The 27,591-nt window shown below is 39.9% G+C and overlaps 7 protein-coding genes across 9 annotated transcripts; 3 read left to right on the top strand and 4 right to left on the bottom strand.

Annotated features, from left to right (window-relative positions):
- The first annotated feature begins 1,316 nt into the window (after positions 1 to 1,316).
- On the top strand, positions 1,317 to 3,252 carry LOC114532783 (peptidase M20 domain-containing protein 2-like). Its single transcript, XM_028554371.1, has 3 exons — positions 1,317 to 1,650; positions 2,017 to 2,499; positions 2,632 to 3,252. The coding sequence occupies exons 1-3, from the start codon at positions 1,317 to 1,319 to the stop codon at positions 3,021 to 3,023; spliced, it is 1,209 nt and encodes a 402-aa protein (XP_028410172.1). The 3' UTR covers positions 3,024 to 3,252.
- A 92-nt stretch (positions 3,253 to 3,344) lies between these two features.
- On the bottom strand, positions 3,345 to 4,806 carry LOC114532782 (cytosolic iron-sulfur assembly component 3-like). The gene has a single exon (XM_028554370.1). The coding sequence runs from the start codon at positions 4,804 to 4,806 to the stop codon at positions 3,382 to 3,384; it is 1,425 nt and encodes a 474-aa protein (XP_028410171.1). The 3' UTR covers positions 3,345 to 3,381.
- Positions 4,807 to 5,114: 308 nt separating this feature from the next.
- LOC114532609 (peptidase M20 domain-containing protein 2-like) lies at positions 5,115 to 6,666 on the top strand. The gene is made up of 4 exons (XM_028554151.1): positions 5,115 to 5,492; positions 5,687 to 6,172; positions 6,266 to 6,514; positions 6,620 to 6,666. Exons 1-4 carry the CDS (start codon positions 5,150 to 5,152, stop codon positions 6,664 to 6,666), a joined length of 1,125 nt encoding a protein of 374 aa, XP_028409952.1. The 5' UTR covers positions 5,115 to 5,149.
- A 2,514-nt stretch (positions 6,667 to 9,180) lies between these two features.
- On the bottom strand, positions 9,181 to 23,007 carry LOC114532678 (HEAT repeat-containing protein 3-like). Of its 2 annotated transcripts, none has more exons than XM_028554238.1 (16): positions 22,692 to 23,007; positions 22,374 to 22,540; positions 22,114 to 22,201; positions 21,883 to 21,983; positions 21,697 to 21,806; positions 21,235 to 21,590; positions 21,045 to 21,123; positions 20,888 to 20,967; positions 20,687 to 20,749; positions 20,497 to 20,579; positions 20,197 to 20,333; positions 19,851 to 19,951; positions 19,543 to 19,692; positions 19,246 to 19,422; positions 17,561 to 18,535; positions 9,181 to 9,268 (listed from the first exon to the last, which is right to left on the bottom strand). In XM_028554238.1, the coding sequence occupies exons 1-15, from the start codon at positions 22,833 to 22,835 to the stop codon at positions 18,434 to 18,436; spliced, it is 1,938 nt and encodes a 645-aa protein (XP_028410039.1). In that variant the 5' UTR covers positions 22,836 to 23,007; the 3' UTR covers positions 9,181 to 9,268; positions 17,561 to 18,433. The 2 variants fall into 2 exon arrangements, with proteins under 2 accessions (XP_028410039.1, XP_028410038.1); XM_028554237.1 differs by having other exon boundaries at positions 20,870 to 20,967; positions 22,692 to 23,004.
- LOC114532675 (dermatan-sulfate epimerase-like protein) lies at positions 10,691 to 15,718 on the bottom strand. The gene has a single exon (XM_028554234.1). It carries the CDS (start codon positions 14,521 to 14,523, stop codon positions 11,203 to 11,205), a length of 3,321 nt encoding a protein of 1,106 aa, XP_028410035.1. The 5' UTR covers positions 14,524 to 15,718; the 3' UTR covers positions 10,691 to 11,202.
- On the top strand, positions 15,500 to 17,693 carry LOC114532679 (tubulin beta chain-like). Its single transcript, XM_028554240.1, has 7 exons — positions 15,500 to 15,581; positions 15,794 to 15,902; positions 15,998 to 16,108; positions 16,279 to 16,736; positions 16,881 to 17,100; positions 17,208 to 17,482; positions 17,581 to 17,693. Exons 1-7 carry the CDS (start codon positions 15,525 to 15,527, stop codon positions 17,683 to 17,685), a joined length of 1,335 nt encoding a protein of 444 aa, XP_028410041.1. The 5' UTR covers positions 15,500 to 15,524; the 3' UTR covers positions 17,686 to 17,693.
- A 95-nt stretch (positions 23,008 to 23,102) lies between the features above and the next one.
- Positions 23,103 to 27,492, bottom strand: LOC114532676 (glutamate receptor ionotropic, NMDA 3A-like). 2 transcript variants are annotated; one of them, XM_028554235.1, is made up of 8 exons: positions 26,570 to 27,492; positions 25,612 to 26,195; positions 25,138 to 25,456; positions 24,727 to 25,042; positions 24,471 to 24,656; positions 24,045 to 24,247; positions 23,818 to 23,978; positions 23,103 to 23,592 (listed from the first exon to the last, which is right to left on the bottom strand). In XM_028554235.1, exons 1-8 carry the CDS (start codon positions 26,978 to 26,980, stop codon positions 23,124 to 23,126), a joined length of 2,649 nt encoding a protein of 882 aa, XP_028410036.1. In that variant the 5' UTR covers positions 26,981 to 27,492; the 3' UTR covers positions 23,103 to 23,123. The 2 variants fall into 2 exon arrangements, with proteins under 2 accessions (XP_028410036.1, XP_028410037.1); XM_028554236.1 differs by having other exon boundaries at positions 24,471 to 24,653.
- Between the last annotated feature and the right edge of the window lie 99 nt (positions 27,493 to 27,591).

Here is a 27,591-nt window from a genome sequence, read left to right as displayed (position 1 = left end):
CACATTCTCGACCACAAACGGACTCGGCCATGGTCGAATTACTCGTTTTCCGGCGATTACGACCATGGTCGAATTCGTCATTTTCCGGCGAACTCGACCATGGTCGAGTTAGTCGTTTTCCGGCGAACTCGACCATGGTCGAGTTAGTCGTTTTCCGGCGAACTCGACCATGGTCGAGTTAGTCGTTTTCCGGCGAACTCGACCATGGTCGAGTTAGTCGTTTTCCGGCGAACTCGACCATGGTCGAGTTAGTCGTTTTCCGGCGAACTCGACCATGGTCGAGTTAGTCGTTTTCCGGCGAACTCGACCATGGTCGAGTTAGTCGTTTTCCGGCGAACTCGACCATGGTCGAGTTAGTCGTTTTCCGGCGAACTCGACCATGGTCGAGTTAGTCGTTTTCCGGCGAACTCGACCATGGTCGAATTAGTCGTTTTCCGGCGAACTCGACCATGGTCGAGCTAGTCGCCCCCCGGCGAACTCGACCATGGTCGAGTTAGTCGTTTTCCGGCGAACTCGACCATGGTCGAGCTAGTCGCCCCCCGGCGAACTCGACCATGGTCGAGTTAGTCGTTTTCCGGCGAACTCGACCATGGTCGAGTTAGTCGTTTTCCGGCGAACTCGACCATGGTCGAGTTAGTCGTTTTCCGGCGAACTCGACCATGGTCGAGTTAGTCGTTTTCCGGCGAACTCGACCATGGTCGAGTTAATCGTTTTCCGGCGAACTCGACCATGGTCGAATTAGTCGTTTTCCGGCGAACTCGACCATGGTCGAGTTAGTCGTTTTCCGGCGAACTCGACCATGGTCGAGTTAATCGTTTTCCGGCGAACTCGACCATGGTCGAATTAGTCGTTTTCCGGCGAACTCGACCATGGTCGAGTTAGTCGTTTTCCGGCGAACTCGACCATGGTCGAGTTAGTCGTTTTCCGGCGAACTCGACCATGGTCGAATTAGTCGTTTTCCGGCGAACTCGACCATGGTCGAATTAGTCGTTTTCTGGCGGACTCGATTATGGTCGAATACGCCATTTTCTGGCGGACTCGACCATGGTCGAATACGCCATTTTCCGGCGGACTCGCCCGTGGTCGAGTCAGCCATTCTTTGGTGGTTGTCTAATATTTTCTAATGTTGGTTTATCAAGTTGACCTTATTTACATTTTCTCGCGCGACGTTTGGCCACGCGGGTAATAATCCATGTCCTATGTACACTAATATACTGCAGGCACATAGGGATATATAGGGGGTCTCCAAGGTATATTGGTGTATACAGGAGTAATATTATCGCCACGCGGGACACACGCAGCAATTACAAAACGAAATGGCCGATGTTTCAAAGCTTCGTGGAGTCGCTTGTAAAACAATCGAAGATACTTCAGCTGAACTCAACAATATAAGCCAGGAAATATGGAAACATCCTCAGCAAAATTTCGAGGAAGTATTCGCGCACAATCTTTTAACAACGTTTTTAAAAGAGAGAGGATTCGAAGTGACTCCTAAAGTTGCCGGTCTGGAAACCGCGTTCAGAGCTGAGTACAATGGTGATATGAAAAGGCCCCGTGTTGGTATAATCTGCGAATACGATGCGTTACCAGAGATAGATCATGCATGTGGTCATAATCTCATCGCAGAAGCTGGTATTGCTGCCGCTTTAGGTAAGAATAAAAATCGAAGGAAATTAAGTAATCATGTGGTAGTAATTATGCCACTTTAATTGCCACAAATTCAACAATGGTGACTGACAATTTTAGTTTTAGTTGTTGTTAAAGGCGCTGTTACACTATGTAACTTTCCTTGCAACTTCCAATGCAATTCTACTCCTGAAGCATCTGAAGTTGACAAATACGAACATTTCTTATAATCCGCTAATGTTTCTAAGAATTTTGGAACCCTCCTTACTAATTAACATCACTCAAAACTATAGTTGCAAGTTGCAAGGAAAATTGCATAGCGTAACAGCGCCTTAAACCAACAGTTGTGTATATGTAGTTTTCTATTGTTTTTGTGTGTGTTTTCTTCAGGAATAAAAGCAGCCATTGAAGCTTCCAACAACACTCTTGGCAGTCTTGTTGTGTTTGGGACACCTGCAGAAGAGGGTGGCGGAGGGAAGATTTTTATGATAGATGAAGGATGCTTTGATGATGTTGACTTTTGTATGATGGTACATCCGACTGCCTTTGATTCAGCCACTCCCTTGGTTCTAGCTTGTCAGCATATGCGTATCAGTTACCATGGTCATGCCGCCCATGCAGCGGCGTTTCCTTGGGAGGGTGTGAATGCTTTAGATGCCGGCGTGGCCTGCTACACATCTCTCAGCATGTTACGACAGCAGATGAAGCCAACATGGCGTGTCCATGGTGTGTTCAAAGATGGTGGGGTAAAACCAAACATCATACCAGATACATCCGTCTTGAAATACTATTTCCGAGCCCCAGACAACGAGGAGCTTGTCGATTTAATGGCGAAAGCAAAAGGATGCTGGGAAGGTGCTGCAAGTGCTACAGGTAATTTTCCCAGTCTTGTATTCAATTCTGGAAATTAAACATATGGTGCCTCCTTGAACAACTTGATCACTTCCCGTTATTAGGATTATTGTACAGAACATATTATGGAATGTGTAATTTAATTTATTATAGGTTGCACTGTTGAAGTTGAGTGTCATGGATATGGGAAGAACAATGTAAATTATGCTGCTATGAAACATAACCAAGTTTTAGCCAAGTTGTACCAGAAATATGCTGAAAGTTTAGGAGTGAAATTTCTCCCAGAAGGAGAGGCAGAAAACGCATTGCTTGGTTCAACAGACATGGGAAACGTATCCCTTGTTAAGCCAGCCATACATCCTGCATTCACAATCAATTCCCCAGCAGTGATCCACACGCATGAATTCAAAGATGCCGCTAGCAAACCTGAAGCCCAGCCAAAGGTGTTAATAGCTGGCAAGTCAATGGCGATGACATCAATTGATGTTTTGGCAGACACTCAGCTTTTAAAATCAGTAGTTGAAGAATTTGAACAGAAATCTTAAACATTTTTTTATTATTTATTTGTGTGAATTGATTAATTTATGCGTTCAAAAATGATAGATTTTATACTTTAGGCTATGGTCACATACGCAAAAAAACTAGAAAGTCCTTTATTAAATTGATTCTTTAATTGCATGTCTAAAGGTGCATTAGGAACATATATCAAGAACTTAATGGTGTTGAAAACATTTTGGGAGATTTTGTCCACAGCATTTATACAAATTATATTTTTACATTTTCATTCAACATTGTGTTTTAAATAACTATGTAAATGATGAAGTCCTGTTTTTATTCGACAATTTCAGCTCAGCTAATTTCCTTGTATTTGTGTGATTGACTTTTAATTAATAAACCTTCAAACTACCATTTAATTCCTAGAGCAGTGACATTTTTCTCCACAGCATGGTAACTTGTATGCAACACCTCCTTACATCTTTCTGAGTTTTGACCACCGAGCCATTTCTCGTATACTTCTTGGACATTTTTATCGTTCTCTGGTAAAGATGACTTCAGAGAATTATAAAGTTTGGCAACTTTTTCTATTAACTCTTTTGATGACTCCTCTGGAGAAGGTCTGATCTGACCTCCTCCATTAACGCACCCTGACGGACAAGCCATGACCTCAACAAAATGATAGGGGCACTTGTTCCGTTTTAGTTTCTGCACTAGGTTTTGAATATTACGAAAGCCATAAGCAAGAGCAAACTTCAGGACAGGTTTATCTTCATGTTCGAGCACAACTTCTTGAAAGTCCTTATTTCTCATTGTCTTGTATGTAAGATCTTCAACTTTTTTCCCAAACAGTGCCTGTGCAGCATAACAGAAAACATGCTCAAGGTAACCCCCAGATCCACCACCTCTGTGATTGGTCATTTCAGAATCATTTCCGGTTTCAATCATTTCATCCAGTTGAAGTGGAGCTAAGCTTGGGAAGTCGATCGCCTTTTCTTCGAACATTTGCTCAACCTCAAGGGAGGTTATCACACAGTCTACATCACGAGTGTGGTATATATCATTGTAAAAATCTTCTCTGGAGGCTTCTAACTTCTTATCATAGCAAGGCATGACCGTCACATGGTACACTTTATCTGGTGATTTCCCAACTCTGCTTCCCAGATACTCTTTCACCAGACTCCCCATGACCTGTTGTGGTGACTTGGTGGTACTTATGAACGGCAATATAAACTGCCCATGGGTTTTCTCGGCGTAGCAGATCCAACCAGGGCACGCCGAGGTTAGCAGAGGAACATTTTTGGTTGGATTCGGGTTATTACGATATCTTTCAACAAATTCCTTCTGAATTTCAAGCAAACTGAAATTCCGTGCAAAAGTTGTATCGAAAACATAATGCACTCCTAAATCTTTGAAAAATCTTGTAAGTTTTAGAGCTGTCTCTTTAATGCCCAGGTTGAAGTTGGCTGCAATGGACGCTCTAGATTGAGGTGAGACGCTAACAACGATTAACTTTTGTTCAGTTTCGGCTAGCTGGGCATTCTCTTCGATGATTTTATACAACTCATCTTGGCTTTGTTGTGTGATTAGTACACTCTCTGCCGAAGTAATGCAACCGCTGCATGCAAGGCAATCATTTAACGTGATTTTTGCTTTCTCTAATTTCGTTTTACTGCCGGCATTTAGTTGATAATAACTGCCATCATCTTCGACCTTGATTTTGGCAACCCCTCCTTCTCTTTTCTCAATCTTTACGGGCTTGACGCATTCTTGTGAGGGTGTTATAAAGTCGTCTAGATCAGTCAATTGTAGAACACCACTAAATTTCGCCATTTTGGGATGAACTTTTCAAGCTACCACTTCGCAATGGTTTTCTTCTTCCTTAAAAATTTCTCTGTCAATTTGTCCATGTATTCCCGGTGCTTGATTCAAAATCTATCCCACTCTACTTCGGCAATACATTAACCCATTTAAGAACACAATGCTTTTATTATTGCCAGTTTATGGAAAAAAAAACAAATTGTATTTGCACAACACTCCTCTTCATCTTCATATTTTCCACTTCAAAGGGCAACCTCCTATGTCAAATTTTCCTTCTTTCTTTAGACGTGTCCATTGAGAACAATAACTCTATTTATTACCCACTGACATTACCTGTTCCCTGACCGAGAACAACATGGATAAAGTTGAAAGATTATCCAAAATATCTGATGATTGCATTGATGAAAGTTCAGCTGATTTACATCAATTAAGTCTGAAAATATGGAATAAGCCTGAACTTTCATATCAAGAGGAATTTGCTCATAAATTATTGACTGAAACTTTGAAGGAGAAAGGTTTTGATGTGACACCACAATTTACACTGCCAACTGCTTTTCGTGCGGTGTATGATCCGGATAACAACGGTGCTGGCAAAGGATTGACCGTGGGCATTATTTGCGAGTATGATGCATTGCCTGGTATCGGACATGCATGCGGACATAATCTCATTGCTGAAGCTGGTGTTGCAGCTGGATTAGGTTTGTGTTACACATTGGCTGCTAATTCAGTTCCTCTCAGGGAGGAGCAAAGGTGGAAATTTTCCCAAGACTAGAAATGGTTAAAATGAGGAACTATGCTTATAGGAAGAAGACTTGCTCCAAAAAATTGCTCCAAATATCACTAATTATTACTAAAGGCCTCATGTCTAAATATCATTTGGTTTATAATCTAGGCATTCAAGCAGCATTAAAAGGTTCACCTTCTTTGGGTCTTGGTCGAGTTATCGTGTATGGGACACCTGCGGAGGAGGGAGGTGGTGGTAAAATAAAAATGATCAACAATGGTTGTTTTAATGAGGTTGATTTCATTATGATGGCTCACCCAAATCCTTATGATGCTGCCTTTCCAACATATATTGCCTGTTGCTCTGTGTCAGTTGTTTACAAGGGCCATGAAGCCCATGCCTCTGGTGGACCGTGGGGAGGGGTGAATGCACTAGACGCTGCAGTTACGGCTTACAATGGTATCAGCATGATGCGGCAACATATGAAACCATCATGGCGAGCTCATTGTATAATTGCTGAAGGTGGAACTGCCTTCAACATCATTCCAGCAAGGTCGAGACTTCAGTGCGGGGTTCGTGCACCAACAATGCCAGAGCTCAAAGTTTTGAAGGAAAAAACCCATGCAATATTTGAAGCTGCAGCACAAGCCACAGGTGGGCTTATTCATTACAACACTTTCTTCAAACCCAAAATCCATTTAATATCCTTTGAACAAAAAGCAGTTAAAATTGTGATTTATCTTGCAGGTTGTGAAGTAGAAATTGCCTGGACCAAACTGCCTTACAAAAATCTTATCACAAACTCCGTACTTGCTGATATTTACCAGCGCAATGCAGCGGAATTAGGTGTTCCATACTTGCCTCTCCATGAGCAAGCAGCAAAACATGGTGGCTCCACAGATATGGGCAATGTCTCCCAATTCAAACCAGCAATACATCCGAGATATTATGTTGCTGATAAAATCACCCACACCCCTGAGTTTCAGGTGGAAGCAGGTACGAAAGAAGCACACCGCTTTACCCTGATAGCTGCCAAATCCATGGCAAGGACGTGTTTACACGTAATGAGCAATCAAGAATTGATGAAGGACATTAATTCAGAGTTCAGTGAAAGCGTGAAAAATGAAGGCGGTGAATTGGGGGATTAAATGTGAACAGTGTGAAAATTAATATAAACCAGTAGGAATTGATAATTTTTTCTCAATATATCATTAAATTTATTATAATTTTCAATCCTATGTGTACATGCATTTGTGTGAACTTTTATATTCCGAGTACAACGCGAGCTCAGAGCAGGTTTGATTACCGTGGGCGTGGAGCAATGGCCTTTCTACATCATTTTAGGAACCTTTCTGCTAAATTACGATTGCATTAGCGCAATTAAAGCAATTGCAAGTGAACAAAGGCAATCCAGAAGAAGACTACTCGCTATGTTTTCACGAGATAGATGTTGAAATTATATTAATTCCACGCAATGTAATGAGTTTCTACGCGTAATAAGACCAATAGGAGACGTTGAAAATAATGTAAAATGTGGGAAAAGCAACAAGACACATCTTATCAAACCAGAATTTTGTGACTTCCTTCTCACTCGTTGAACACGATTGAAACACGACATCGTCGTCTACGTCTTCCAGATAACCTGTGCGCTCATCTTCCTTATTTTCCACCTGCTCTCTTTCGTCTTTTCTTTTCCATTTAAAACCAGGAAAGAGCACCACAAAATATTTCTTCAATCTTGCCTAGAATTTAGTTCAAACATGATTGTAAAAACTACAAGATAGTTCAGGGTGATTAGCAGCTGTATTGGCAAATAAAATTGTCTGGCGTTTCTTTTGCAGAAATTAATAATATAGGACTTACTAAAGCATTGCAACTGGTGAAGGATTTGAAGAACGGCTTCTTCGTGACCAAATGAAAAGTGAGCATCGTCTGCAACAATGCCATAAAAATGAATCCAAAGGATGTGATGATGAATAAGTCAGAAGCTTTGGCATAGGATAAATGAGGGAGAGAACTGTTGCTGCTACCGAGTAGGAATACTATGGACAGAATCATTGTCACTTCGAGCGCTAAACGATTTGCGATGTCTGTAGCCTCCATTAAGAACGCTAACCATGACAAGAGGACAAGGAAAATTGTGGGTATGTAAACTTGAAGGATATAGTAGCCCATTTGTCGTTGAAAAGTCAGGGAAATCGACACTTTTCCAACGAGATCTGTCAAAAAGAAACACAATTAAAAGTCCGTGAAGAAAGTCAATCTTACATGCTAAATGCAAACTCTTAGCCACGGCTAGTTATGCACCTTCGTCCTCCTGAGAAAGTCGTCGGGTTTCAACTAAGTTGAATTGTGGAAGATGGAGTGGTTTCACGATTGTTTTACTTTTTGACAGTGAAAATTTTAGCAGGGATTTCCCATAAGCATCTGAAACGAATCGTCAACGAATTACACGAATAATTTTTCAATGTGTCTACATCCGATTTATATATATAAGACTATGTCTATATGCAATCCCCTGACTGAAAGGTCCTGAATACTCACACGAGGATAGGTTGAGATAACAAGTCTGCTTATCCATTGGAAAATTGTGCAGATCCATCGGGCAACTAACTTTGACAAGAGCCCTGGGAAAAGAAGAACAATTTTTTCCTTAATCTTTGTGGAAGGACCATTTCTATAGATTCAACATCATTATTAATGTTTCAAACATGCACATCCTGATTCACCACTCAAAAAGACTGAGCGGATGAACAAACTATAGCGCATGGTCATAAATCTTACAATTGACTAAAGTAAACTCTTCCATCGGAGTAAAGGTTCATATTAATGCTACCAAAGTCCTTAAAATGCTTCACGTCCTTCATATTTCTAAATCGAATGTCAGGCAGCCAAAGTTTATCCAAAAAATGTTCGCGAAGTTTAATTTTCATTAAGTCTGTGGCATTCCACGATAACCTATAGTCATGCCAAGTCTGTCTGATATACAACAGCGTCTCTAATTCCTGTAAAGAAATGTTTAAACGGTGTTATTTGTAGTAGACCCAAAGATCTTTTATCTTATGCCTTTTCGGGAAAAAGTGTCCAGAAAGCTCTTAAGCTTGTCAATAGGAGCACAGCTCTTGCCTGCTCTTAGTCAATAGGACCACAGCTTTTACACAAGCTTTGGGATAAATAGAATGATTAGGTATTCATATGAAGTGTGTCGGAATGAGTTACCATGGCACTATCGTCCAAGTTGTACACATCTGAGACCACGATTTGTACATCAACTTGCAGCGGTTGTTCTATAGTTATACAAACGAAGAGCTCATGAATGAGAATGCATTAGGGCCATTAAAACCCGGGCAGTCGCGGGCGTAATGAAGAGTCGGCTTAGCCTTAAGACGGGCTGGCATGCAGGCTCGTATAAACAGACAGCTCGCGTCTTATTCAAGTCGCGAAGTTTTTCCCTCGTATAAATGAACCTTTCTGAATGGACCTATTGAATCCATAGGCACGTCTGTGCACTGGGCCGAAAGATTAATGGATTTTAGAATTAACTTCTTCATTTACAGCTATGATTATCTATGATATAAATATTGTATGATTATCTATTATATTGTATGATTATCTATTGTATTGTATGTTTATCCATTATATTTGAGTCATAACATACCTGGTAAGGCAGGTATAAAACGCTTATCATACCCTTTCAAAATATCGGATAAAATTTTTGTTCGTTGGTCAATGTATTCCTCGATAATCGACCTGCAAAATTGAAGAAAGATGGTATAGTTGACTTGCATATCAGCTAAAACTTTTACTAAGTTCTTAAGAAGCACTTCGTTTGAACTTTGAACCTTAAGACGGAGGGCCATATTCCTCAGTTAAACTTTTTCAACTAAGTTAGCTACCTTCACATTGGTTTCCCAGGTTCGATCAAGAAGCTATCATATTATATTTAGTATAAAAGTACAAAATTTCGCCAGAAAGATAGACAAGGTTAACAGTTTTTACTGATATACATTTAATTATATATATCGCACAGTAGGAGACTGCTGCGTTTATGAACACGTCGAAATTAAATTCATTCAAAACAAATAATTCATATTGTGAAATTCCCATTGATAATTGGAAGTTATTATACCTCCGCCCTGGCATTATCCACCGAGCAAAATAAGTTTATACAACCCCCCAAATTTGCGAAATTCCGTAAGTTGCAATCGTATCCAATAAAACATCATGGCGTTCCGGTATATCTATTAAATTAGTTTTTAAATTGTTGCTTTTATAAAATTTCTTAAAGTCTAGGAAAATGAAAAAAAAACCAAATAGATTAACTGCGTTATAATATTGCATTGAGATATAGTTTCCACGAGGAAGAGATATCAGCGTGACAGTGGGTTGCATTGAATATATTCGAAATTTAACACAAATGCGAGAGAATCTCCTTAAGTCAGACCTAAGCTTTATATGGCCTTCGCAATACCAACACTTTTGGCCGATGGTCTTGTAGCTTACAGTTACAAGTTTTCCCATATTTTGGAGTTTCATAGCTTGGAATATTGTTACATTAAAGATAAGCATGCATCTCTTGTAGTTAAATAGGAAAATCCGAAAATGTGTTGTTAAACAAGGACATTATATATGAAAATTCTTTCAAATTGATAAAATGGTCTCACAACTTACTTATTCAGGTGAACGTTTAGCGAAGAATCTCCAGATTTGATTTGTAAAAATTGGCAGAGAAGGAATACAGGAAGACGCCATTTAATCAAACTGGACCCAATCATTATTATTATTCTATAAAACAGTGCTTTCATATAAGCTCTGCCCTACCAAGTCAGTCTCGTTAACTCAAAAACATCAGTTAAGCCTGTACATAATTTGGCTGTATTCAACCGACAATCTATATTCATTAAAAGTAAATAAATTTCCGCCAGCTGCGGTTTATTTTAGGAAGAAATTTAGCTGACGGTGTTTGAATGTTGTAAATGAACATTTTTATTAATCTCCACGCCACATTATTCATTTATAGCTTTCACCACAGGAAGCTGACGAGGGAAAATTAGGAGGACCAAATCAAAAAGAAAAAATGAACTTATAGGAAGAAAATTGAGCTGAGCTCGTTTCCATCCAAACATTTTTAAGTCTGATGATGTGTTTCTACCATTACGTGCGGTAACAACTGACAAATGGTGCATGTGAAATAGTCTTTTTTAGTGCTTTGTGTCGATTATATACAAGTCTTTACCAAGCAGTAGTCCTCACTAAACGCAGTTATATAATGACACTCTTTTACATTCGCCACTTGTCGCGGTAGCGGTCAAGCTGTGACCAATATGAAAACAGTAAATTTTAAAAGCTAGATGCATGTGCACGCGTTATGCAATAGATGAGTCAAAACGATCCAAATATCTACAAAATCATATTGGTAAGGTGACGTTCACCTACTCAAATTTGTTCCAAATCACAACAATAAATATCTTACAGTATAAAATAGCAGTTTTTAGTTCATTTTAAAGCTTAGTTTTCATTTATCGTGACTTTAATCGTAGATGCCTATTGTCGGTGGACATTGAAATATAAAATGTCTCGTCTATCGAAAGGAATCTTCTCCTTTATTGATCTCCGACAATGCCAATAGATCGTTGAACATCGCTGATGAATTACGACATATGAAAACAATGTTTAAATCCTGACTATAGCTCGTAACCAGTATTTTTCATGACCTTCTCACAAATAGTGCTAATCTCGGATATTTGTTGCTTAGTTAAAACTTTGCCCCATTTCAACAAACTTGTTCCAATTATTCCGTAATTTACGAACTTATAAAGCCTAGTTTTTGTAACTTGCACAATCCTATGCTCGACGGCCGCTGGGAGTGGCATCTCCAAGAAACCATACACGCCATCAGCTGTTGCCCTTGGCGACGTGACGATGTCCTCAAAGCGAACAATCTGCAGTGCTCCAGGGGGGAGCGTAGACTCGAGTCTAAGAGCATACTCAGCGAACGCTGACCAGATATGCGCCAAAGCAATATGCTGCTTTAAAGAAGAAAAACTAAGCTTTCTCAGAACTTCAATTTCGGGTGGAAAAGTGCTTCCAGTTTTCCTAAGAGCGGATTCAAATTCTTTGAGGAATGAATTCACCACAACTGGACGGCTTAACAGCTGATCAATCCAACTTCGGGGGTCCCTTACGATGTACAAGGAAGAAGCTTTTCTAAACAACACAGATATCCTGAACAGCCAGCTGGGATTCCTAAAACTCACGGCAGCAAAGGCACTTTCGGATTTACGTATGGTAGTTCCAAGAACAGCGCTACTATCCAAAGGATTCACTAATGAAATGTAATCATTTCTTTCCTCCCTAAACGCAGTCGGGGAATTCAGAAGGGTGTTCCACCATTTTGCCACATTTTGATCTGAAACGTCCACTTTTGTCCACTCGCTCAAATCCACGTTTTCGTCAGCATCGCCATGAATTCGGGATTGCGAAGGCACGCCGATCGTGATAAAGTCGCGGTTGGTCGTGAAAAGCTCACGTGCGATTTCCACCCCACTTGAAGGAAGTCCAGTTATCAACACGGCGTTCATTCGATGGTTGTTTTTCAGGGTGGGAAGAAAGGAACTTGTGGAATACGGCGGGGAACGAAACGATCCAAAACTTGTAAAGAACCCGGGGGTATAAACATAGAGAACGGTTAAACATATCGACAGGACACAGGCCGCTATAATTCTTTGCCTAAATCGAAGACGTCTTTTCAAATCTAAGCATATTAACAGCATCACTGCACAAATGATTATGCAGTAAAAACCGTATAAACTGTCATTTGGCGGTGTTTGTGACGGCAATGTGCTGACGTTGTACGCATGACGTGGCGTCTTCACACCTAAATGAACTGTCGACTCTTTAGTCGTGGATGAAATGTGCACTTTCCCGTAGCCATTGGAACCCAGTAATCGCCTTCGTGTTCTCGGATTGTCGTACCTCGTAGATAGAATTACGTCATATTTCGTGGAGTTCAACTTGATGCTAATACGTATACCACTCGAGTTCATCTCCGCAACTTTCAAACCTTTCAGTTTGTCGTTTGGCCCATGGAAGATGTATGCGGTGCTTGTGAAATAACTCGATCGCTGCCACGTGTGATTTATGAAATTTGTTGCAAATCTCTGATGTTGCAATTTGAAGTTATTTTTAGTACTGACGTCAACAGTCGCAGCGTTTAAATGTTCCCAGCACATTCTATATCGGCCAATACCCGCGCAGCGATTTTTTGTACTGTCGTAGTCTTCCGTGTTGAACGCGAAATCAGAGTTGTGGAAGAACGCGCTCGCGTGCGTTGTCGCGCTTCGCGCACGAAATCGTACGATATCCACGAGCACGAGCACGCTTGGAGAAAGCGTGACCAAAACACGGTATACATTCGACAAACCAAGATCCTCATCATACACTTGTGTGAGTTCACCACTCATAAATACGACGTCATTTTCCCGCGAGTACCCTACGAGGTCCGCGCGCGCGGTCCACGTTCGAGCGTCGAATTTGTGGTTAAACCACATACTGCATTCTCCGAGTTGGCCGAGGTACGGTTTACTGCAACCTTTGGTTGACGGTCCGAACATCAGTGTGTTCTGTAGGTACGTGAACTTTGGTCCATAACGGCTCTCCGTCACAACGGCCTGGTCTTCAGTCACGAACACAAACGAGCCTTGGTCTGGTTGTTCGTGTCCAGGAACAAAGCCGCGTTGCAATGCGATGTCCAGACTTGGTCGTAGCTGGTTTATGGCTCGGCCATGTAGATGGCCACATTTCAAAGACAGAAATAAACGTGGTTCGAGAATTCCACCACCGTAGGTAACAACTCCCCAGTCGCTAAAGACGTGCAACTTTACATCACTCGATCTCTTGGTTTTTGAACTGTTTGAAAACAGCAACTCTGTGTGCACCAGAGACTTTCTATCAACAGAGAGAATTCCTTTCAACTTGCGCTTTTTGATGACCTTGCTGAGCCACCTAGCTCTGCCGTCTTGTAATACGTAGGTTTCCAAGAACACTAGTTGGGATTCAGGACCGTAGGCCCAGTCCATGTTGGAGTCGGCGAACCCGACAGTCCTTTGGAACCCCGGCATAATCGTGTATAAGAGAAAATCAAAGTGTTCCAGCAGCCAGTTATTTCCTCTGTAGTTGAGCGCAAAATGGCGTTCGGAAAGAAACATAAACTGCGTCAGAGAACGCATGGTGTAGGAACCGTAAGACACCCCTTCCTGAAACGAACCATCAACAACCAGCTTCAAGAATTCCATAGTCGCATTCAGCATAAATATAGATTTCTCCTGCCATTCAAGCGCACTCTTTGGGTGGTAAGGCTTCACCACAAGCGCTGCCGTCAAGAGCGCCATATAATTTGTAGCAACATGGTTGTGGATATACGAACGACCCCACCAGGCTCTATTTGCAGCTTTAAACATTTGGGTGCCTTTTTGCAGTAACGTATTTGCGTATCGATCACGTTCCTGCTGCGTGAACGAGTCGTGCAGCATATCAAAAGCAGTTGCGTAACCCAGGAGGGAGTGCGCCAGGGGGACTTCGTCTTTTTCTTTCCCCGTGACCAACCATGTATTGTAACCTGTGAAACGCGTCATGAATAACTTGGCAAGATCACGCGAGGCGCGATCCTCAGGGGTCAGAGCGCAGTAGAAGGCGAGTATTCCTAACATGTTGCCGTACTTTTCGTTCCATTGCGCGGTAAATACAGTCACATTCGCCGGCGGTATCAGTTTCTTCAAAGTCCGTATCTTTCGCACTGTGTCTGTTAACTCTTTGTAAATGTCCGCGTTACCAGATATCGCTTGCGCGCGGAGTTTTGGCAGATCTTCGGCTGAGAAGTATAAATTCGGATACTTGTGAATTTTAGCATTTACAGCGCTTCGTCGTTCATTCCTCGCTTCAGTTTCGCCACGTAATGCGGTCGCGTGTAAAACGAGAATTTGAAGTAATACGAAGAAAATCGACATCCTCGACGCTTTGGCCCTCTTGCGAGGGATACTCGCGATAAAATTGTGGAGGAATTATTAGCGGCCACTACCACCGATATATACCATGTGTGTATTTGTTTAAAAGTTGACGAGCAGACATGTGCGCGTCGTATCATCGATGGATTGATATCAGGTTTCACGTCATGACAGCTTAAAAGGTTTGATTGTTTAACCAAACTTATCGCACTTTTCATAGAGCAGGGTTGTTGCGTTGAAAGCGCAAATACTGAATAGCATACGGCAAAAACATATTCAAAAAATAACCAGAAATACATTTTGTTTAAGCAAGGTTTGGATTCAACGAGTTATACAGTCAGGCATGTTTACCTGAACTCGTTTATTACCTTTAAATGATCGAATTAGCCAATAAGAATCGGGCTTTTTATAAAACGATGATAGGCTTGATAGCTAGCCAAATATCTGGAGGCTTATAGTTTTCTACCATATGAATAAAACAATTATCCTCTGTGAGGGTGTGGAAACATAACTTTAGGCCTAATTTAGTCACCGTCGAAGTTTCGCAACGGTAAATTTTACTGACATTGTTTCAATTATCAGGATGGTATCAACACTCACATTCACTCCCCAAATATTTTCAGCATTTTTTTTGCAATATTTTAACCGTAGTCACAGAGACTTTGATAGTGTTAGCCTTTCCTTAACAATTAATATATTCCTACAGAGTTTTATATAGGAAAAATGCCAATAAACCACTCTAAGCCCATGAACTGACACAAGGCCGGAAACTTTTACAAAAAAGCTCTTGAGTTTTAAAAGGCGTCCACTCAAGGCGTTTTGTCTCCACTTAGTCCACTATATTATAAACTAATATAAACGGATACTCTTTGGTAGAATATATCATAGTATCAAGGAAACGATATAGAATGAGAGCTTGCGATTGTTCAGAAACGTTTGTGGCGCGAGTAGTGTTGTGAAAAACCGAACCAAGGTCTTTATCAGTTTTTTATTCGAAAAACGACATGAGGGAAATAATTCATCTACAGTCCGGGCAATGTGGCAATCAAATCGGAGCGAAGGTATGCAAAATGAAAAATCCTTTCTTTAAACATCTAAAGGATCATTAAATTAGAAATTTACAAGTAAAATGATTTACCGAAATTAGAGCAGCAGAGAAGAATACAAGAAATTGTATGTCAATTTGGAAACGAAAGAAAATTAATTCCCAATGTTCTTCAAGAGTCAAAATCAGGCTTTACCTAATATTGCCTGACATATAACGATATTTTAGTTCTGGGAAACGATCTCTGAAGAACATGGCATAGACGAGTCTGGTGCGTACACTGGAGACGATGACTTACAATTGGAGAAAATTGATGTCTATTACGCGCAGTCAGGATGTACGTTTTTAGAATCGTTTTTCTAATACAATGCACGCAATATACAAGTCAAATTCATTTATATATGATATAGAATTTTAACACCTTTTTTTCAGATGGTAAATACGTTCCACGGGCGATTTTGTTTGATCTTGAACCTGGTACAATGGATGCTATTCGAGCTGGTCCTTATGGTCAGAACTTCCGACCAGATAACTTTGTATTCGGTATGATTCTGTCTTTGTCTCTTTGATTCTGTCTTTGATCAGTTTAGAGCACACTGGAGCGCTATAAATCACCTCGTGTTTAAAGTTACGGTATCGAGTTTAAGTCCAATCACATTTCGAGTAACCCAACGAAGTCAATAAACCATGTAACAGTTTCACTGTTTGTTCAGGCTACAGTGGCGCGGGAAACAACTGGGCAAAAGGACACTACACCGAGGGCGCAGAACTGCTGGACACCGTATTGGACAATGTGCGCAGGGAGGCCGAGAATTGCGAGTGTTTGCAGGGGTTCCAGCTCGCGCACTCCTTGGGCGGTGGGACGGGCTCGGGTATGGGCACGTTACTCATGACGAAGATCCGGGAGGAATTCCCTGACCGGATAATGAACACCTTCAGCGTGGTACCTTCCCCGAGGGTATCAGATACCGTAGTAGAGCCATACAACGCGATACTATCCTTCCATCAGCTCATAGAAAATACGGACGAGACCTTCTGTATTGACAACGAGGCTTTGTACGATATATGTTTCAAGACTCTGAAACTCAAGACGCCCACATACGGGGATCTCAATCATCTGGTTGCCTTGACGATGAGTGGCGTCACAACTTGCCTAAGATTTCCAGGACAGGTGGGTGTGAATGGAGGGAACTATTGGAGTATAGTATTTTCAGGATGAAAAGAGATCTTATTTTGTAATGTTTTGATGATGCATCCAAAGCAATATCATGGATTAATGGAGGTTTTATTCATATCATATCTTTCCGTTCTTCAGTTGAATGCGGATTTAAGAAAACTGGCGGTGAACATGGTACCATTTCCACGTCTTCACTTCTTCATGCCCGGATTCGCCCCGCTCACGAGCCGTGGCTCACAACAATACCGTTCAATGACCGTTGGTGAACTCACCCAACAAATGTTTGACGCGAAAAACATGATGGCAGCTTGCGATCCACGCCACGGTCGCTACCTCACAGTATCCTGCATATTCCGTGGTAAGAATATTGAAGAATTTTGCCATGGACTCACTCATTTGCATGGTGAAATTCCTTGCATGAACCTCAGTTGCATCCCATGGTGAAATTCCTTGCATCTTTTTAAGGTAAGATGTCCATGAAAGAGGTTGATGATCACATGGTTCAAATCCAGAATCGAAACAGCGCGTATTTTGTGGAGTGGATCCCTAATAATGTGAAGACTGCCGTCTGCGATATCCCACCCCCCGGGATGAGAATGTCGGGAACGTTTGTTGGTAATACGACGGCAATACAAGAGTTGTTTAAACGAATCAACGAACAGTTCACGGCCATGTTTCGAAGGAAAGCTTTCTTGCATTGGTATACGGGGGAAGGCATGGATGAGATGGAATTTTGTGAGGTAAGATCAGTTGAAACACCGGGAAAATGCGCTGTGCAAATAGGGGGGTGATTGTGGAAGTCCTTACTAACTTCTTACCTTATTTTCATAATCTCCAGGCTGAGTCCAACGTTGCAGATCTTGTTTCCGAGTACCAACAATACGAAATGGAAGAAGAGGAGGTAGAACAGGATGATCATTCGGACGATGAATACTTTGACTAAAAACAATCGAGGATGACTGAAGAGTCGCGTAGTTTTGAAGTACGTTTGAATGAGCAAAATAATGAACTTGTTATTGGCAAGTAAAGCCTGGATTTCATAAATAGAAGAATGTTTGATGAAAGATGAACAAGATATAACTCCTAAGAACCTTATGACGACGTCGTAGGCCAGTAGTTTATCCAAGACAGCTTTTAGTAAACACAAATGAATCACTTTGCATCTCCAAGACATTGCATGCATGAACTTCAAACTACAGTGTCTTATCACGAAAAATGTACTCCTGCTTGAATTATTTTTCATCAATATTTTTTATCTTTTATTTCTTCATTAATCAACAACAGTAAATTACCCTGACAGTCAACTGACAACGCGGAACATAATATGATGTATGTGCAAAAATAAACCATACCACAAACCTAACATAGTGTGTTAATATTTATCTAAAATTACATTCACTCTAGAGGTCCAAGATTGTCTTATATCTATATTTGGTAGTTTTAGACGTGCAAATCCGCATCCATGAAATTGTCTTGAGTATTTCACTCAGTCCTGAAGTTGTGGTCTGAAGGAACACTAAGTTTTTGTATCGAGGTAACAGTAGACTGTGGTAATTTCAGTTCATATCTTCATATGACATAATTTAACCCAACTTTGAATGTCGATGCTAAATCATATCCCTATGTTTGAAAACGCAACGAACCCTTATATATATTATTATTATTGTTGGATAAAACTTTGATCAACGGCTTCAACTTATCTGTTTCTTGTACTTGATGAAACGAACAAGATTAGTTCTGGCTGTATTTACAATCGGAATACGATCTCCGAGTGTGGATCTTTCCTTTCTTACCTACGAAAGAGAAGCAAAATATACAAATATTTCAATAAATCAAAGGATAGAAACTCGCAACAGGAAACAAGACTAATTGTTGACTTATACAGGTCAGTAGGTAAATGATAACCTATAGTTTAAGGCCAGAGGTTTTGAAAGGACGACAGTGATTGAATCTTATATATATATATATATATATATATATATATATATATATATATATATATATATATATATATATATATATATATATACACCCATTTGCAAAAACGTTGGCCGCAGATAGATAGATAGATAGATACTCGAAATCTAATTAGAATTGCATATGATGTGTAATTTGATTGAAATCCCATGCAAATGTGATTATATGCATTTCTAATTAGACTTCGAGTATCTATCTATCTATCTGCGGCCAACGTTTTTGCAAATGGGTGTATATATATATAAAAATATATATATATATATATATATATATATATATATATATATATATATATATATATATATATATATATATGCATGAGGATAAGAGGATGTGTGTCAAATACACGCTGTTTACATTCTTACAATCCCTGTTTGACGCGTACAGTAAATATATAGTCGTCTGGCTGTAATTTCGTCTCAGTAACATGCATGGAAAAAGGGAGCTTCAATAATTCATAGGAAATATCACTGTGTTGAGATCCCAAGCTCCGCACTGGAACAGTTATAATGATAAGCTCGCTCACCCTTGACTTAAGCACCGGAACAACTTTCTCCAAGTGTGTGAGTAGGCCAATATTTTCAGCAGCCACATCTGCTGTGGGATTATCGGCGAACAAGTCAAAAATAGCGTCCAGTGCCTCAGCGATGACCCAGAGACTCTCGCCACTGGTAACCACGTCACGTAACACAATGCCGATACACTAACAAAGAAGTTTATTGGACATGGGCGGTGAGGGTCTAAACTTGCCTCAGGGTGAGTTTTTGGAGGAAAATCGGGAAATTTTGAAGCGAAAAGATGATGAAACAAACACATCATTTACCTGCAGATGTTCCAAAACGTCGGTTGAATTTGACATCACCACCATCTTGCCAATAATTCCAAGAACATTCATGAGATTGACCCGAGCTGGTTCTAGCTTGACAACGCCACACAGATGACACAACAGCTTCACTTGATCTGCCGTCACACACTAGATCATTAATTTGAGACACTCAGAATAATATCGCACAAAATCCGTAGCTGATATAAAGGATTTGTACATAATGCATCTGCTTTTTCCACTTTTGATTCGGTTCGATACATTTTATGCCTAGAACCTAGAGGGCCATCTTAAGATTACTACTGTACCTCGGTTTCAACATCTGATATTTTCTCCAGCACGGAACGAAGGGCGCTGGTTGCAGCTTCGATAAACTCATTGTCGGTTCGTGTGAACCCCGTAGCAGAGTCTGAAAACAAGTGGGTAAAAAACCAAGATACATGCAGTACTTCCTTGTCAATAATCTACGAGCGTAATCCTTAATCAAATAATCTTTTGGTGCTGGTGGTAAGGTAAGAATTAGAGCAAGGTTTAGGAATAAAACTTTGGAATGACTCTGGACATTGGAATTCCATAGACCTACTTGCAAGTTTCCGTTGCTAACCGAAGGACTGACAAATGATGATTTGGGATAAAGAGTTTTTAAATTCTTACCATTATTTTGAAAAGCTATTTCTATAATTTTACTCCAGAGTTGTGTGATAGCGTCTGCTCCTCCAAGATGATCGCTGTCAATGCTTGATAGCATATTGTTCAGACAAACCAAGGCTCGCGTCTGAATTGTCTCCATTCTAAATATTTAAATAGAGCTTCAAATAACTGCACATGACTGCAAATAATCTCTTTTTGTTACTACTGATGATTCTACAAATAAAGAATGCAGTAACATTTGTGTAACCCCAGGTAAACACTCAGTACAACTCATTCTTTTTTCAATATTTCTTTAACGCGTACATTTTCAAAAGACCAGAGCATTCTTTGCTTTTCAAAACTCCATTCTTCTCAGTTATTTGCACAAAAGAACATTTCTCCAAAACCTGCACAAAACAAAGGGAAAACAAGGCTAATTTATATACACATATTCAATGAAAGATATTGAGTCTATGCTGGAGTAATCTATTGATAATAAATAAAATATATTTACTTTTGTTGGAAGTCCATTTGTTAAAACTGATGAAACTATATCCTCTGAAAGACTGCTACAATCCTGTAAAAATGAAGAGAATATACCAAAACAGGCAGGACGTTGTCACTTTAATTTTGACTGTATAGTTTTAGGCTGATGATACCAGCAACTAGTTTGGTACGAGGCAAAATGATAACTTACCATGCAAGTTACACCTACTTCTGTATCAACACAACAATCATATTCTTCAGCACTGTGTTCATCACTGCTCACTTCCTCCCAATTCTGATCATCCATATCTACAAATTGATGATACATATTAGAATACGGACTAGCTCCTTCAATTGATTTTGCTTCTGAGAATTTTGAAACTTACCTCCGCTGCAACACATATTTGTTAAAATTTCCAATGATAGTTTCTGAGCTTCAAGATGATTGTGTAACCTTTGCATGGCCTAGTGAAACCAAATACACTCCTTCAATGATCACGCAGTTTCATTGCTTCATGTAAAGTTATTTGATTGTCAAAAAAGCATTTGCTGCAAGTGAAACAATAAACCAATTACATGTGCATTATCAGGATCACATCTTTGTTCTGGGACCTTTCCATTTTTCTTTGTACATTCTTCAGAGCTGGCCAGTTTTGCCTCTGAAAGCTCTTCCAAATCCTGACCAACATCATGACCCAACACTTTGCCAAATATGCTACAAATAGCTTGAAACATTTCAAAAACAATGTGGGATGGCAGGCTTTGAGCAATGTTGAACAATACACCCGCCATATGAACTTTCAGTAATACAAGTTCCTCAGTTGTATCATCACGCAAGAGATTTTTCTCAAGAATTTTTAAGGACTCTTTAGAGTCTGCTAAAGTTGTGGCGGCCATAGGATTGTCTTCTGTTATTGTGGCTAAACATTGAGCTAGATAAGTAGAACGACAAAGAATTTTTATACATTTAAGATTAACAAAACTAGGATAATTCTAAGTCTAGCCAGGTTTTAAAACCTAGCAAGAATTCCTACATGCCTGTTAACAAAACATTCCTCATGTCAAACAATTCAGTATCCAAAAATGTGGTAAGGATTGGCACAACGTTTTCGTCATTAATTTTCTTTATTGCTTGACTTGCATTTTCACTGCATGAACAGATTAGAAAAAAAATTAGGAAATTGAAATTCATCTGGCAAAGACTTTAGCAGATGATTTAATTACCTTAGGTTCAAAAGTAAATGCATGACTTGCTCATGAACAGAAGACTGATTTTCATCAATCTTATTTTCCATTCCTGAGCTGGCTTGGACTCTTTCTGAAAACTATGATAACAAAGTAAAGCTGAAAGGGTTGGACAAGCAAGCTCTGAGCTTTTTGCAGGTGTAGAAGTGATATTGCACAACATGAAATGTACAATCATTTGATCAATTCAAAATTAATGCATTTACGAACCTGTTTAATGTAATAGATTACAGGTGTCATTAGGTCTTGTTGGAGCATTTCTTCACAGATATTTGGTAAGCCACAGAGAGATAAATTTCTAAATACGGAGGGAAGTAAAGTAAAAAAAAATGAAATGACTGGGCCATATGTGGTCTGTACAGATTTCTACCAGGTCATGAAACAAGGGTCTCTGCATGTTCCTGAGGCAATGGGGCTTTCAATTCTTTAAGGTTGCATGGATTTGCAAACGTTGTGCATGTATTCAGCACCTTAGGATGCCAGTAGCAGCTTCCTGTATTTTCTCTTCCTTGTCCAGAATTAATGGGGCAACACGACGAACGATCTCATTCTTCATAAGAGAAGGCACAGTATCGCTTTCAAGAACAAGGTTTGCTAAACCAGCACAAGCAAATGCTCGGTCTTCCAGGCAATTCAACTGAAAGGAGAAATCCACAGTTTTAATTCATGTCACGCCAGTCACGGTGATAATGGATGAATGAATGGATTTGAAGAGTTGCAAATAGATAAGATAAATGGGGTCTCTGACAGCTCTCGAGCAACAAAAGTCTCTGTATGAAATAGCATACCTTCTCCAAGATCGGCAACGTCTTATCCTCCAAGCTGGCACCAGCCTGTCCCGATCTGTCGTCTTCCTGTTCGGCTTCTTCAACACTGATCATACCAGTTGGTTTGTGCCTGTTCTTCTTCTTATTTTGTTTAACTTTACCCATGTTTTAAAATGGTACGTTTGGGATAATATCAATTATATGACACCCAACGATATTATAAATCATAGCTTTATTCGCTGGTACAATATATTATACCATATCTTCCAAAATCACGAAATTTTACAACTAGCAGATAAATCCTGGATTGGCGGCCATATTGGATTTCAACACGCTGCCCACTGAGCTATATAAGTAACTGAATAGAAGAGAGGTATAGATGACTTGATTCGGAATATAAATCATGAAGAATATAAGAATTTTAGATTTGTCTAAAGCTGTATTACCCTCAATTCATTTTGCTAATTGTACATTTGTACTAGCTCTAAGGCTAGCTGCAGTGTTATAGGCACTGCGACTGTTCTGCGGAACATTCCACTTGTCATTCATGTTCTGAAAACGATAAACTATTAAGGAATATATATTCTCCATAAATAAGCTGAAACAGCAGTAAGCTGTCGCGAATATAAGAACTAAGAACAATCCGCTCATGTCGCCAGTGCCCAACCGCGGGTGTTCTTGGAAGGTTGCCTTGCAGGACGGAGGACTTTGCTTCAATCTCCACATATCACCGTTCCTTTTGTCTTCGTTCATTGTAAGTTCTTGCAGTTTAAACTCCGTCGCCCATGGCCAACCTTTGCGAAACATAAAGCCAACGGGGTTGGTGGAAAAATCCCTGCCCATCAAGGATAGGGAACAATTTGGGTCATGCTTCAATATTGATAGAAGAGAAATAGTGTCAGCTATGAAACCATCAAGGACTCTAAAAACATATTAAAATCAACTGTTTAAGTCTAAATGTAAAGCCCTAAAACAAAAAAAACTGTGATATTGGATACTTGGATTCAATTCTCTTTCCCAGATCAAAATTTAGTTTATAGCTAAAATCATGGATCACTTTTCGTCCATGAAGTTGCAGATAAATTGCAAACTGCCTCGATCAGAATACGCACAGGTTTGACCTTTTTGACAAAAGCAAAAAACTTGCCCTTTTTTCACTGCCTTCACTCCATCTTCCAGCGATGGCAGCAAGTTTTTCTGAATGTTATCCTGAAAAGATTTCTTGAGAACAGGATCAACGGTGTTCCGAAAATATCCCTCCAACGAGCTGCTCTTTAGCGTGCCCAGTCTTAGATTATTATCCAATATCTAGGAAAAACCATTTCAGTTTTAACAGGTAAGATTTTATGATATCTATGAGAAAAGCTGCTTTACCTCGGGATCTTTAAGACTCGTAAATGGCTTGGTTGATTCTTGTTTGACAATTTCAGCCATCAAACGCGCGACGTAGACATTGACAAATATTAAGGCGAGAAAGGCTAGCCAACTTGATAAATAACGAGCACTCAACGTCAGCGGTTTCTTGCTGTCTCCGACGTCTCGTCCAAACGCAGTCGCCCAAACATAACTCGTTGATTCTAGCGAGGAATAATCCGTAATAACTTGCTTGCAAAAATTGGTTAACCAAATTAAGTTACCATGGCCTTAAGATGGCCTTAAGACTAGTAATGTCCCCTGGACTCAATTAATGCCCCTGGACTCAATTACACCCTAAGACTAGTAATGTCCCCTGGACTCAATTAATGTCCCCTAGACTCAATTACACCCTAATAATGTAGTAATTACCCGGTTATAACCTACCAAGTAATGTAAATTTCTCCTTTTTTCGCCCTCGTCTCATGTTTCTGTAGGACAGGCATATCTTATCTGCCCCCCATATGAGGAACAAGAAAAGATTAAACGCCATTACAATAGTCACGAGAAGATCCACGTGAATAGGATTGATAAATACTTGAAAGTTTCCAACCAACTCATAAAAGGTAACTGCTAGAAAAAAAACGAGTTAAAAACGAGTTAATTAAGGTTTTATCGCGCGGAATATAAAGTTTTACTGTACCTTTCTTCGGATCGTTGTGTTTCGGGAACTCTAACTTTACAATAGCATTGAATCCGTCGTAAAGATAACCCAATGAGCAGTCCAGTATCTTGCAACGGTCAGGTCGTAGTCCAAGCTCGACAGATATGTCGCCTTTCCCGCTCAAAATGTCTTTAATCACGCCATTCCACAAGCCAGTCTTGTTATCGAACACTCCATAGAGTTTTTCCGCTTGAAAATATAGCTCAAATTCATAAGGTAACTTGCTAGCGAGATAAATTAGAATATCAACTGTCCATCCTGAGCAACAGTATTTCAGTTCATCATAGTTTATGACCTAGAAAAAGTTTAAACAGGTCATTCGAATTAAGGTTTAGATTTGGAGGTACACAAGGTTTGAACAGAAATCGACTAACATCGCACAGCCCTCACCGTGGAATTATCATATTTTGTTAGTTGACCGTAACAAGGCAGGGAATTGACTGGACATTTTGCGTCAATGTCAGGCCATTTATGTTTCACAATGTACGGGAAGTATTCAACTATTGGAACGCGGAACACACGAAACTGATTTGGTCTGAGAATCCTTGTGAAGTTAGTTGATCCTTCCTGATATGGGCAAGCCTGGATGATGACACCGTTCCACGTCGCAATGCGTCTCCCATGGATTCGCTGACCAAAACTGCTGCTGCTCGCTTGCAATTGCATAACATCCAGAAAACAGCTGTGTGTGAACGCCTGGGATAAGTTTCTTTCAAAACAAAAGAAAGAAGATGTAAGGTAAAGTGATAATCACCCCGGCCGGCCCAACCTTATCGTGGAGTTTTTAATGATAATTTTTGTTGGCAGACGGTTTAATCAAGTTTCATGCTGGGACTAGAAAACTGAGGAATCATAATGAGTCACCTTCTCGTGATTTCCTGAAAACAGACGTTTCTACGGTTGCGCTTTACTATCGATGTCTCATTTGACGCAACGTCCCCATAACAATTCCTTAGGACTTGAGATGTCTTTTTGAAAAGCAACCACAAGACAACATTTTGATCTGAAGACACTGTTTCTGGTTTGTCTTCTTGAAATGCAAGCGCCTGAAAATCCTTTCTAAACAGGAATTCATTGCTGATATCCGAATGGACGGCGGGAAAAATCCATAAAATTTTACCAAACCGTTCTCCTAAAACCATTCGCACCATGTTAAACACTCTTTTAACACGAAAATCATTTGGATACAGAAAACCCAAAAGGAATGTAACGCCTGACGTTGTGTTTTTATCCAAATCATCTGCAATAGTTTTTAAGGTTCTTTTAAGATGATTTTCAAGTTCGAATTCGGCTCCAAGCCAGAGCGTACGGTGAAGTTTTAGTTTCATGTGCTTCAGTTCAAGAATTATGTCTCGATGAAATTCTACCCCATGTTTATCAGCAGGAACGAAGAGATAAATTCTCGCTGCTTTATCAAGCTGATGCATCACTGCAGCACTGCCTTTTACCTACAAGAAAGAAAGAAAAAATCGTTCAACTGAGCCGGAAAACAAAGAACTGCATCTTCTCTTTTTGGTCAATCCTCCGGTATTGTCAACGCTAGAGAGATAAAGTTAAAACAAAAATGTTGGATAGTTTGATTTTTATAGATTTAAGCTGAAACTGTTCTCCTTGTAAATATATAATCTCTGGAAGGGTCTTTATACTAGATCTAGCGCTACAATCTCTTACTTTCTTTAATCTCTTACAATCTCTGCGATAATCTCTTGCTAAATCTAGTGTTACGATACCATTGATAACAACGTCATTATATATCCTTAGTTTGAGATCCTCGCTCTCATGAGCTGCATGTAAGCCCATTGTCTGTGGAAAAAACACTTACAGCAAAATATGGCTGTTCGCAACTGGAAATGAAATTGATATTATGAACATTGAGATACGTCAACAAGGTTCTCTCGCACAAACAGTCATGAAGCAATAAGATCACAATATCGTATGGTATAGAGACGTTCATAAAAGACAGAAATGTTCCAATATCACAAATAGTTGAGTTGAAATCTTTGTAGATGAATTCCACTTTATTATCAAAACCTGGTAAATCCGATGGGATTCTCTCAAACGCTTTTCTGATGGCTAATGGGGATGCCTTGGTGCCTTGTGGATGGCGTTTAGCGCTGTTGAACAAAACTGCAATTGAAACTCGCGAGAATGCACCTGCCTCGACTTGCGATATGAATGTTGAACTTAATACAAAGAAAAATAGAAGTTGATAAGATTTCCAGCCGTGTGACATATTGCCGTATTTTTTCGTTGAATCTTGTCCACAAAACAGTCCAAATCTATTCAAACATTATGAGTGGATTAATTCATCAACCTGTCCTGTTTCGTCACAATACCGACTTCTCCGAAAAACAGGTCGTTATCGACGTGAAAAACATACACAAATCCTCCAAAAGAGGCCGACATGTGTTGTCTTGAGAGATTCATATAAACCGACTTAATGTTTTTTCAACAAGCCACATTCACACAAAGCCTACAAGGTGTAGAGGCGTTAGGCGTATGTAATGAAAAGGATTATATTATACATAACAGTAGCCCAACTGCTGTGACTTTAATTTCCGCTCCAGTATCACACGTTGGCAATTCCTCAATCCACCAGCAACGCGTGTCAAAACATAACATCGAAATTGCATTCCAACTGGCCTGAAATAATTAAAGCGAGAGCCCTCAGTTTTAATTATCGGTTTATCATACGATGCGATCGCCGTTTCACTTTTAAACTATTGGATTAAAAATGGTTTCCGTGATCATCTCTGCCAATTTTAATTAGAGAGAAGGCACGAAAAGTCTCGTTAAACGTTAATTAAGATTCTCAATTCAACTATGAGCGCTGCGAGGATAAGG

This window comes from Dendronephthya gigantea, unplaced genomic scaffold (genome assembly GCF_004324835.1).
Source record: "Dendronephthya gigantea isolate DGI-Jeju-01 unplaced genomic scaffold, DenGig_1.0 000080F, whole genome shotgun sequence".
Classification (NCBI taxonomy): Eukaryota; Metazoa; Cnidaria; class Anthozoa; order Malacalcyonacea; family Nephtheidae; genus Dendronephthya; species Dendronephthya gigantea.
Note: the sequence above shows the minus strand (reverse complement) of the source record. Positions and strands in the feature narration are given on the sequence as shown.

Bases quoted from the DNA above. Each gene is read 5' to 3' on its own strand.
- LOC114532783 (XM_028554371.1), top strand. From the start codon at position 1,317: ATGGCCGATGTTTCAAAGCTTCGTGGAGTCGCTTGTAAAACAATCGAA. The intron at 1,651-2,016 runs GTAAGAATAAAA...TGTTTTCTTCAG, and splicing joins TGGTATTGCTGCCGCTTTAG to GAATAAAAGCAGCCATTGAA. The intron at 2,500-2,631 runs GTAATTTTCCCA...AATTTATTATAG, and splicing joins AGGTGCTGCAAGTGCTACAG to GTTGCACTGTTGAAGTTGAG.
- LOC114532782 (XM_028554370.1), bottom strand. From the start codon at position 4,806: ATGGCGAAATTTAGTGGTGTTCTACAATTGACTGATCTAGACGACTTT.
- LOC114532609 (XM_028554151.1), top strand. From the start codon at position 5,150: ATGGATAAAGTTGAAAGATTATCCAAAATATCTGATGATTGCATTGAT. The intron at 5,493-5,686 runs GTTTGTGTTACA...TTTATAATCTAG, and splicing joins TGGTGTTGCAGCTGGATTAG to GCATTCAAGCAGCATTAAAA. The intron at 6,515-6,619 runs GTACGAAAGAAG...ACATTAATTCAG, and splicing joins TGAGTTTCAGGTGGAAGCAG to AGTTCAGTGAAAGCGTGAAA.
- LOC114532675 (XM_028554234.1), bottom strand. From the start codon at position 14,523: ATGTCGATTTTCTTCGTATTACTTCAAATTCTCGTTTTACACGCGACC.
- LOC114532679 (XM_028554240.1), top strand. From the start codon at position 15,525: ATGAGGGAAATAATTCATCTACAGTCCGGGCAATGTGGCAATCAAATC. The intron at 16,737-16,880 runs GTGGGTGTGAAT...TCCGTTCTTCAG, and splicing joins GCCTAAGATTTCCAGGACAG to TTGAATGCGGATTTAAGAAA. The intron at 17,483-17,580 runs GTAAGATCAGTT...CATAATCTCCAG, and splicing joins ATGAGATGGAATTTTGTGAG to GCTGAGTCCAACGTTGCAGA.
- LOC114532678 (XM_028554237.1), bottom strand. From the start codon at position 22,835: ATGGGTAAAGTTAAACAAAATAAGAAGAAGAACAGGCACAAACCAACT. The intron at 21,984-22,113 runs GTTCGTAAATGC...TTGTTATCATAG, and splicing joins TAATCTATTACATTAAACAG to TTTTCAGAAAGAGTCCAAGC. The intron at 20,968-21,044 runs GTAAGTTTCAAA...ATCAATTTGTAG, and splicing joins AAATATGTGTTGCAGCGGAG to ATATGGATGATCAGAATTGG.
- LOC114532676 (XM_028554235.1), bottom strand. From the start codon at position 26,980: ATGTCACACGGCTGGAAATCTTATCAACTTCTATTTTTCTTTGTATTA. The intron at 23,979-24,044 runs GTAAAGCAGCTT...GGTTTTTCCTAG, and splicing joins CGAGTCTTAAAGATCCCGAG to ATATTGGATAATAATCTAAG. The intron at 23,593-23,817 runs GCAAGTTTTTTG...ATATGTTTTTAG, and splicing joins GTGAAGGCAGTGAAAAAAGG to AGTCCTTGATGGTTTCATAG.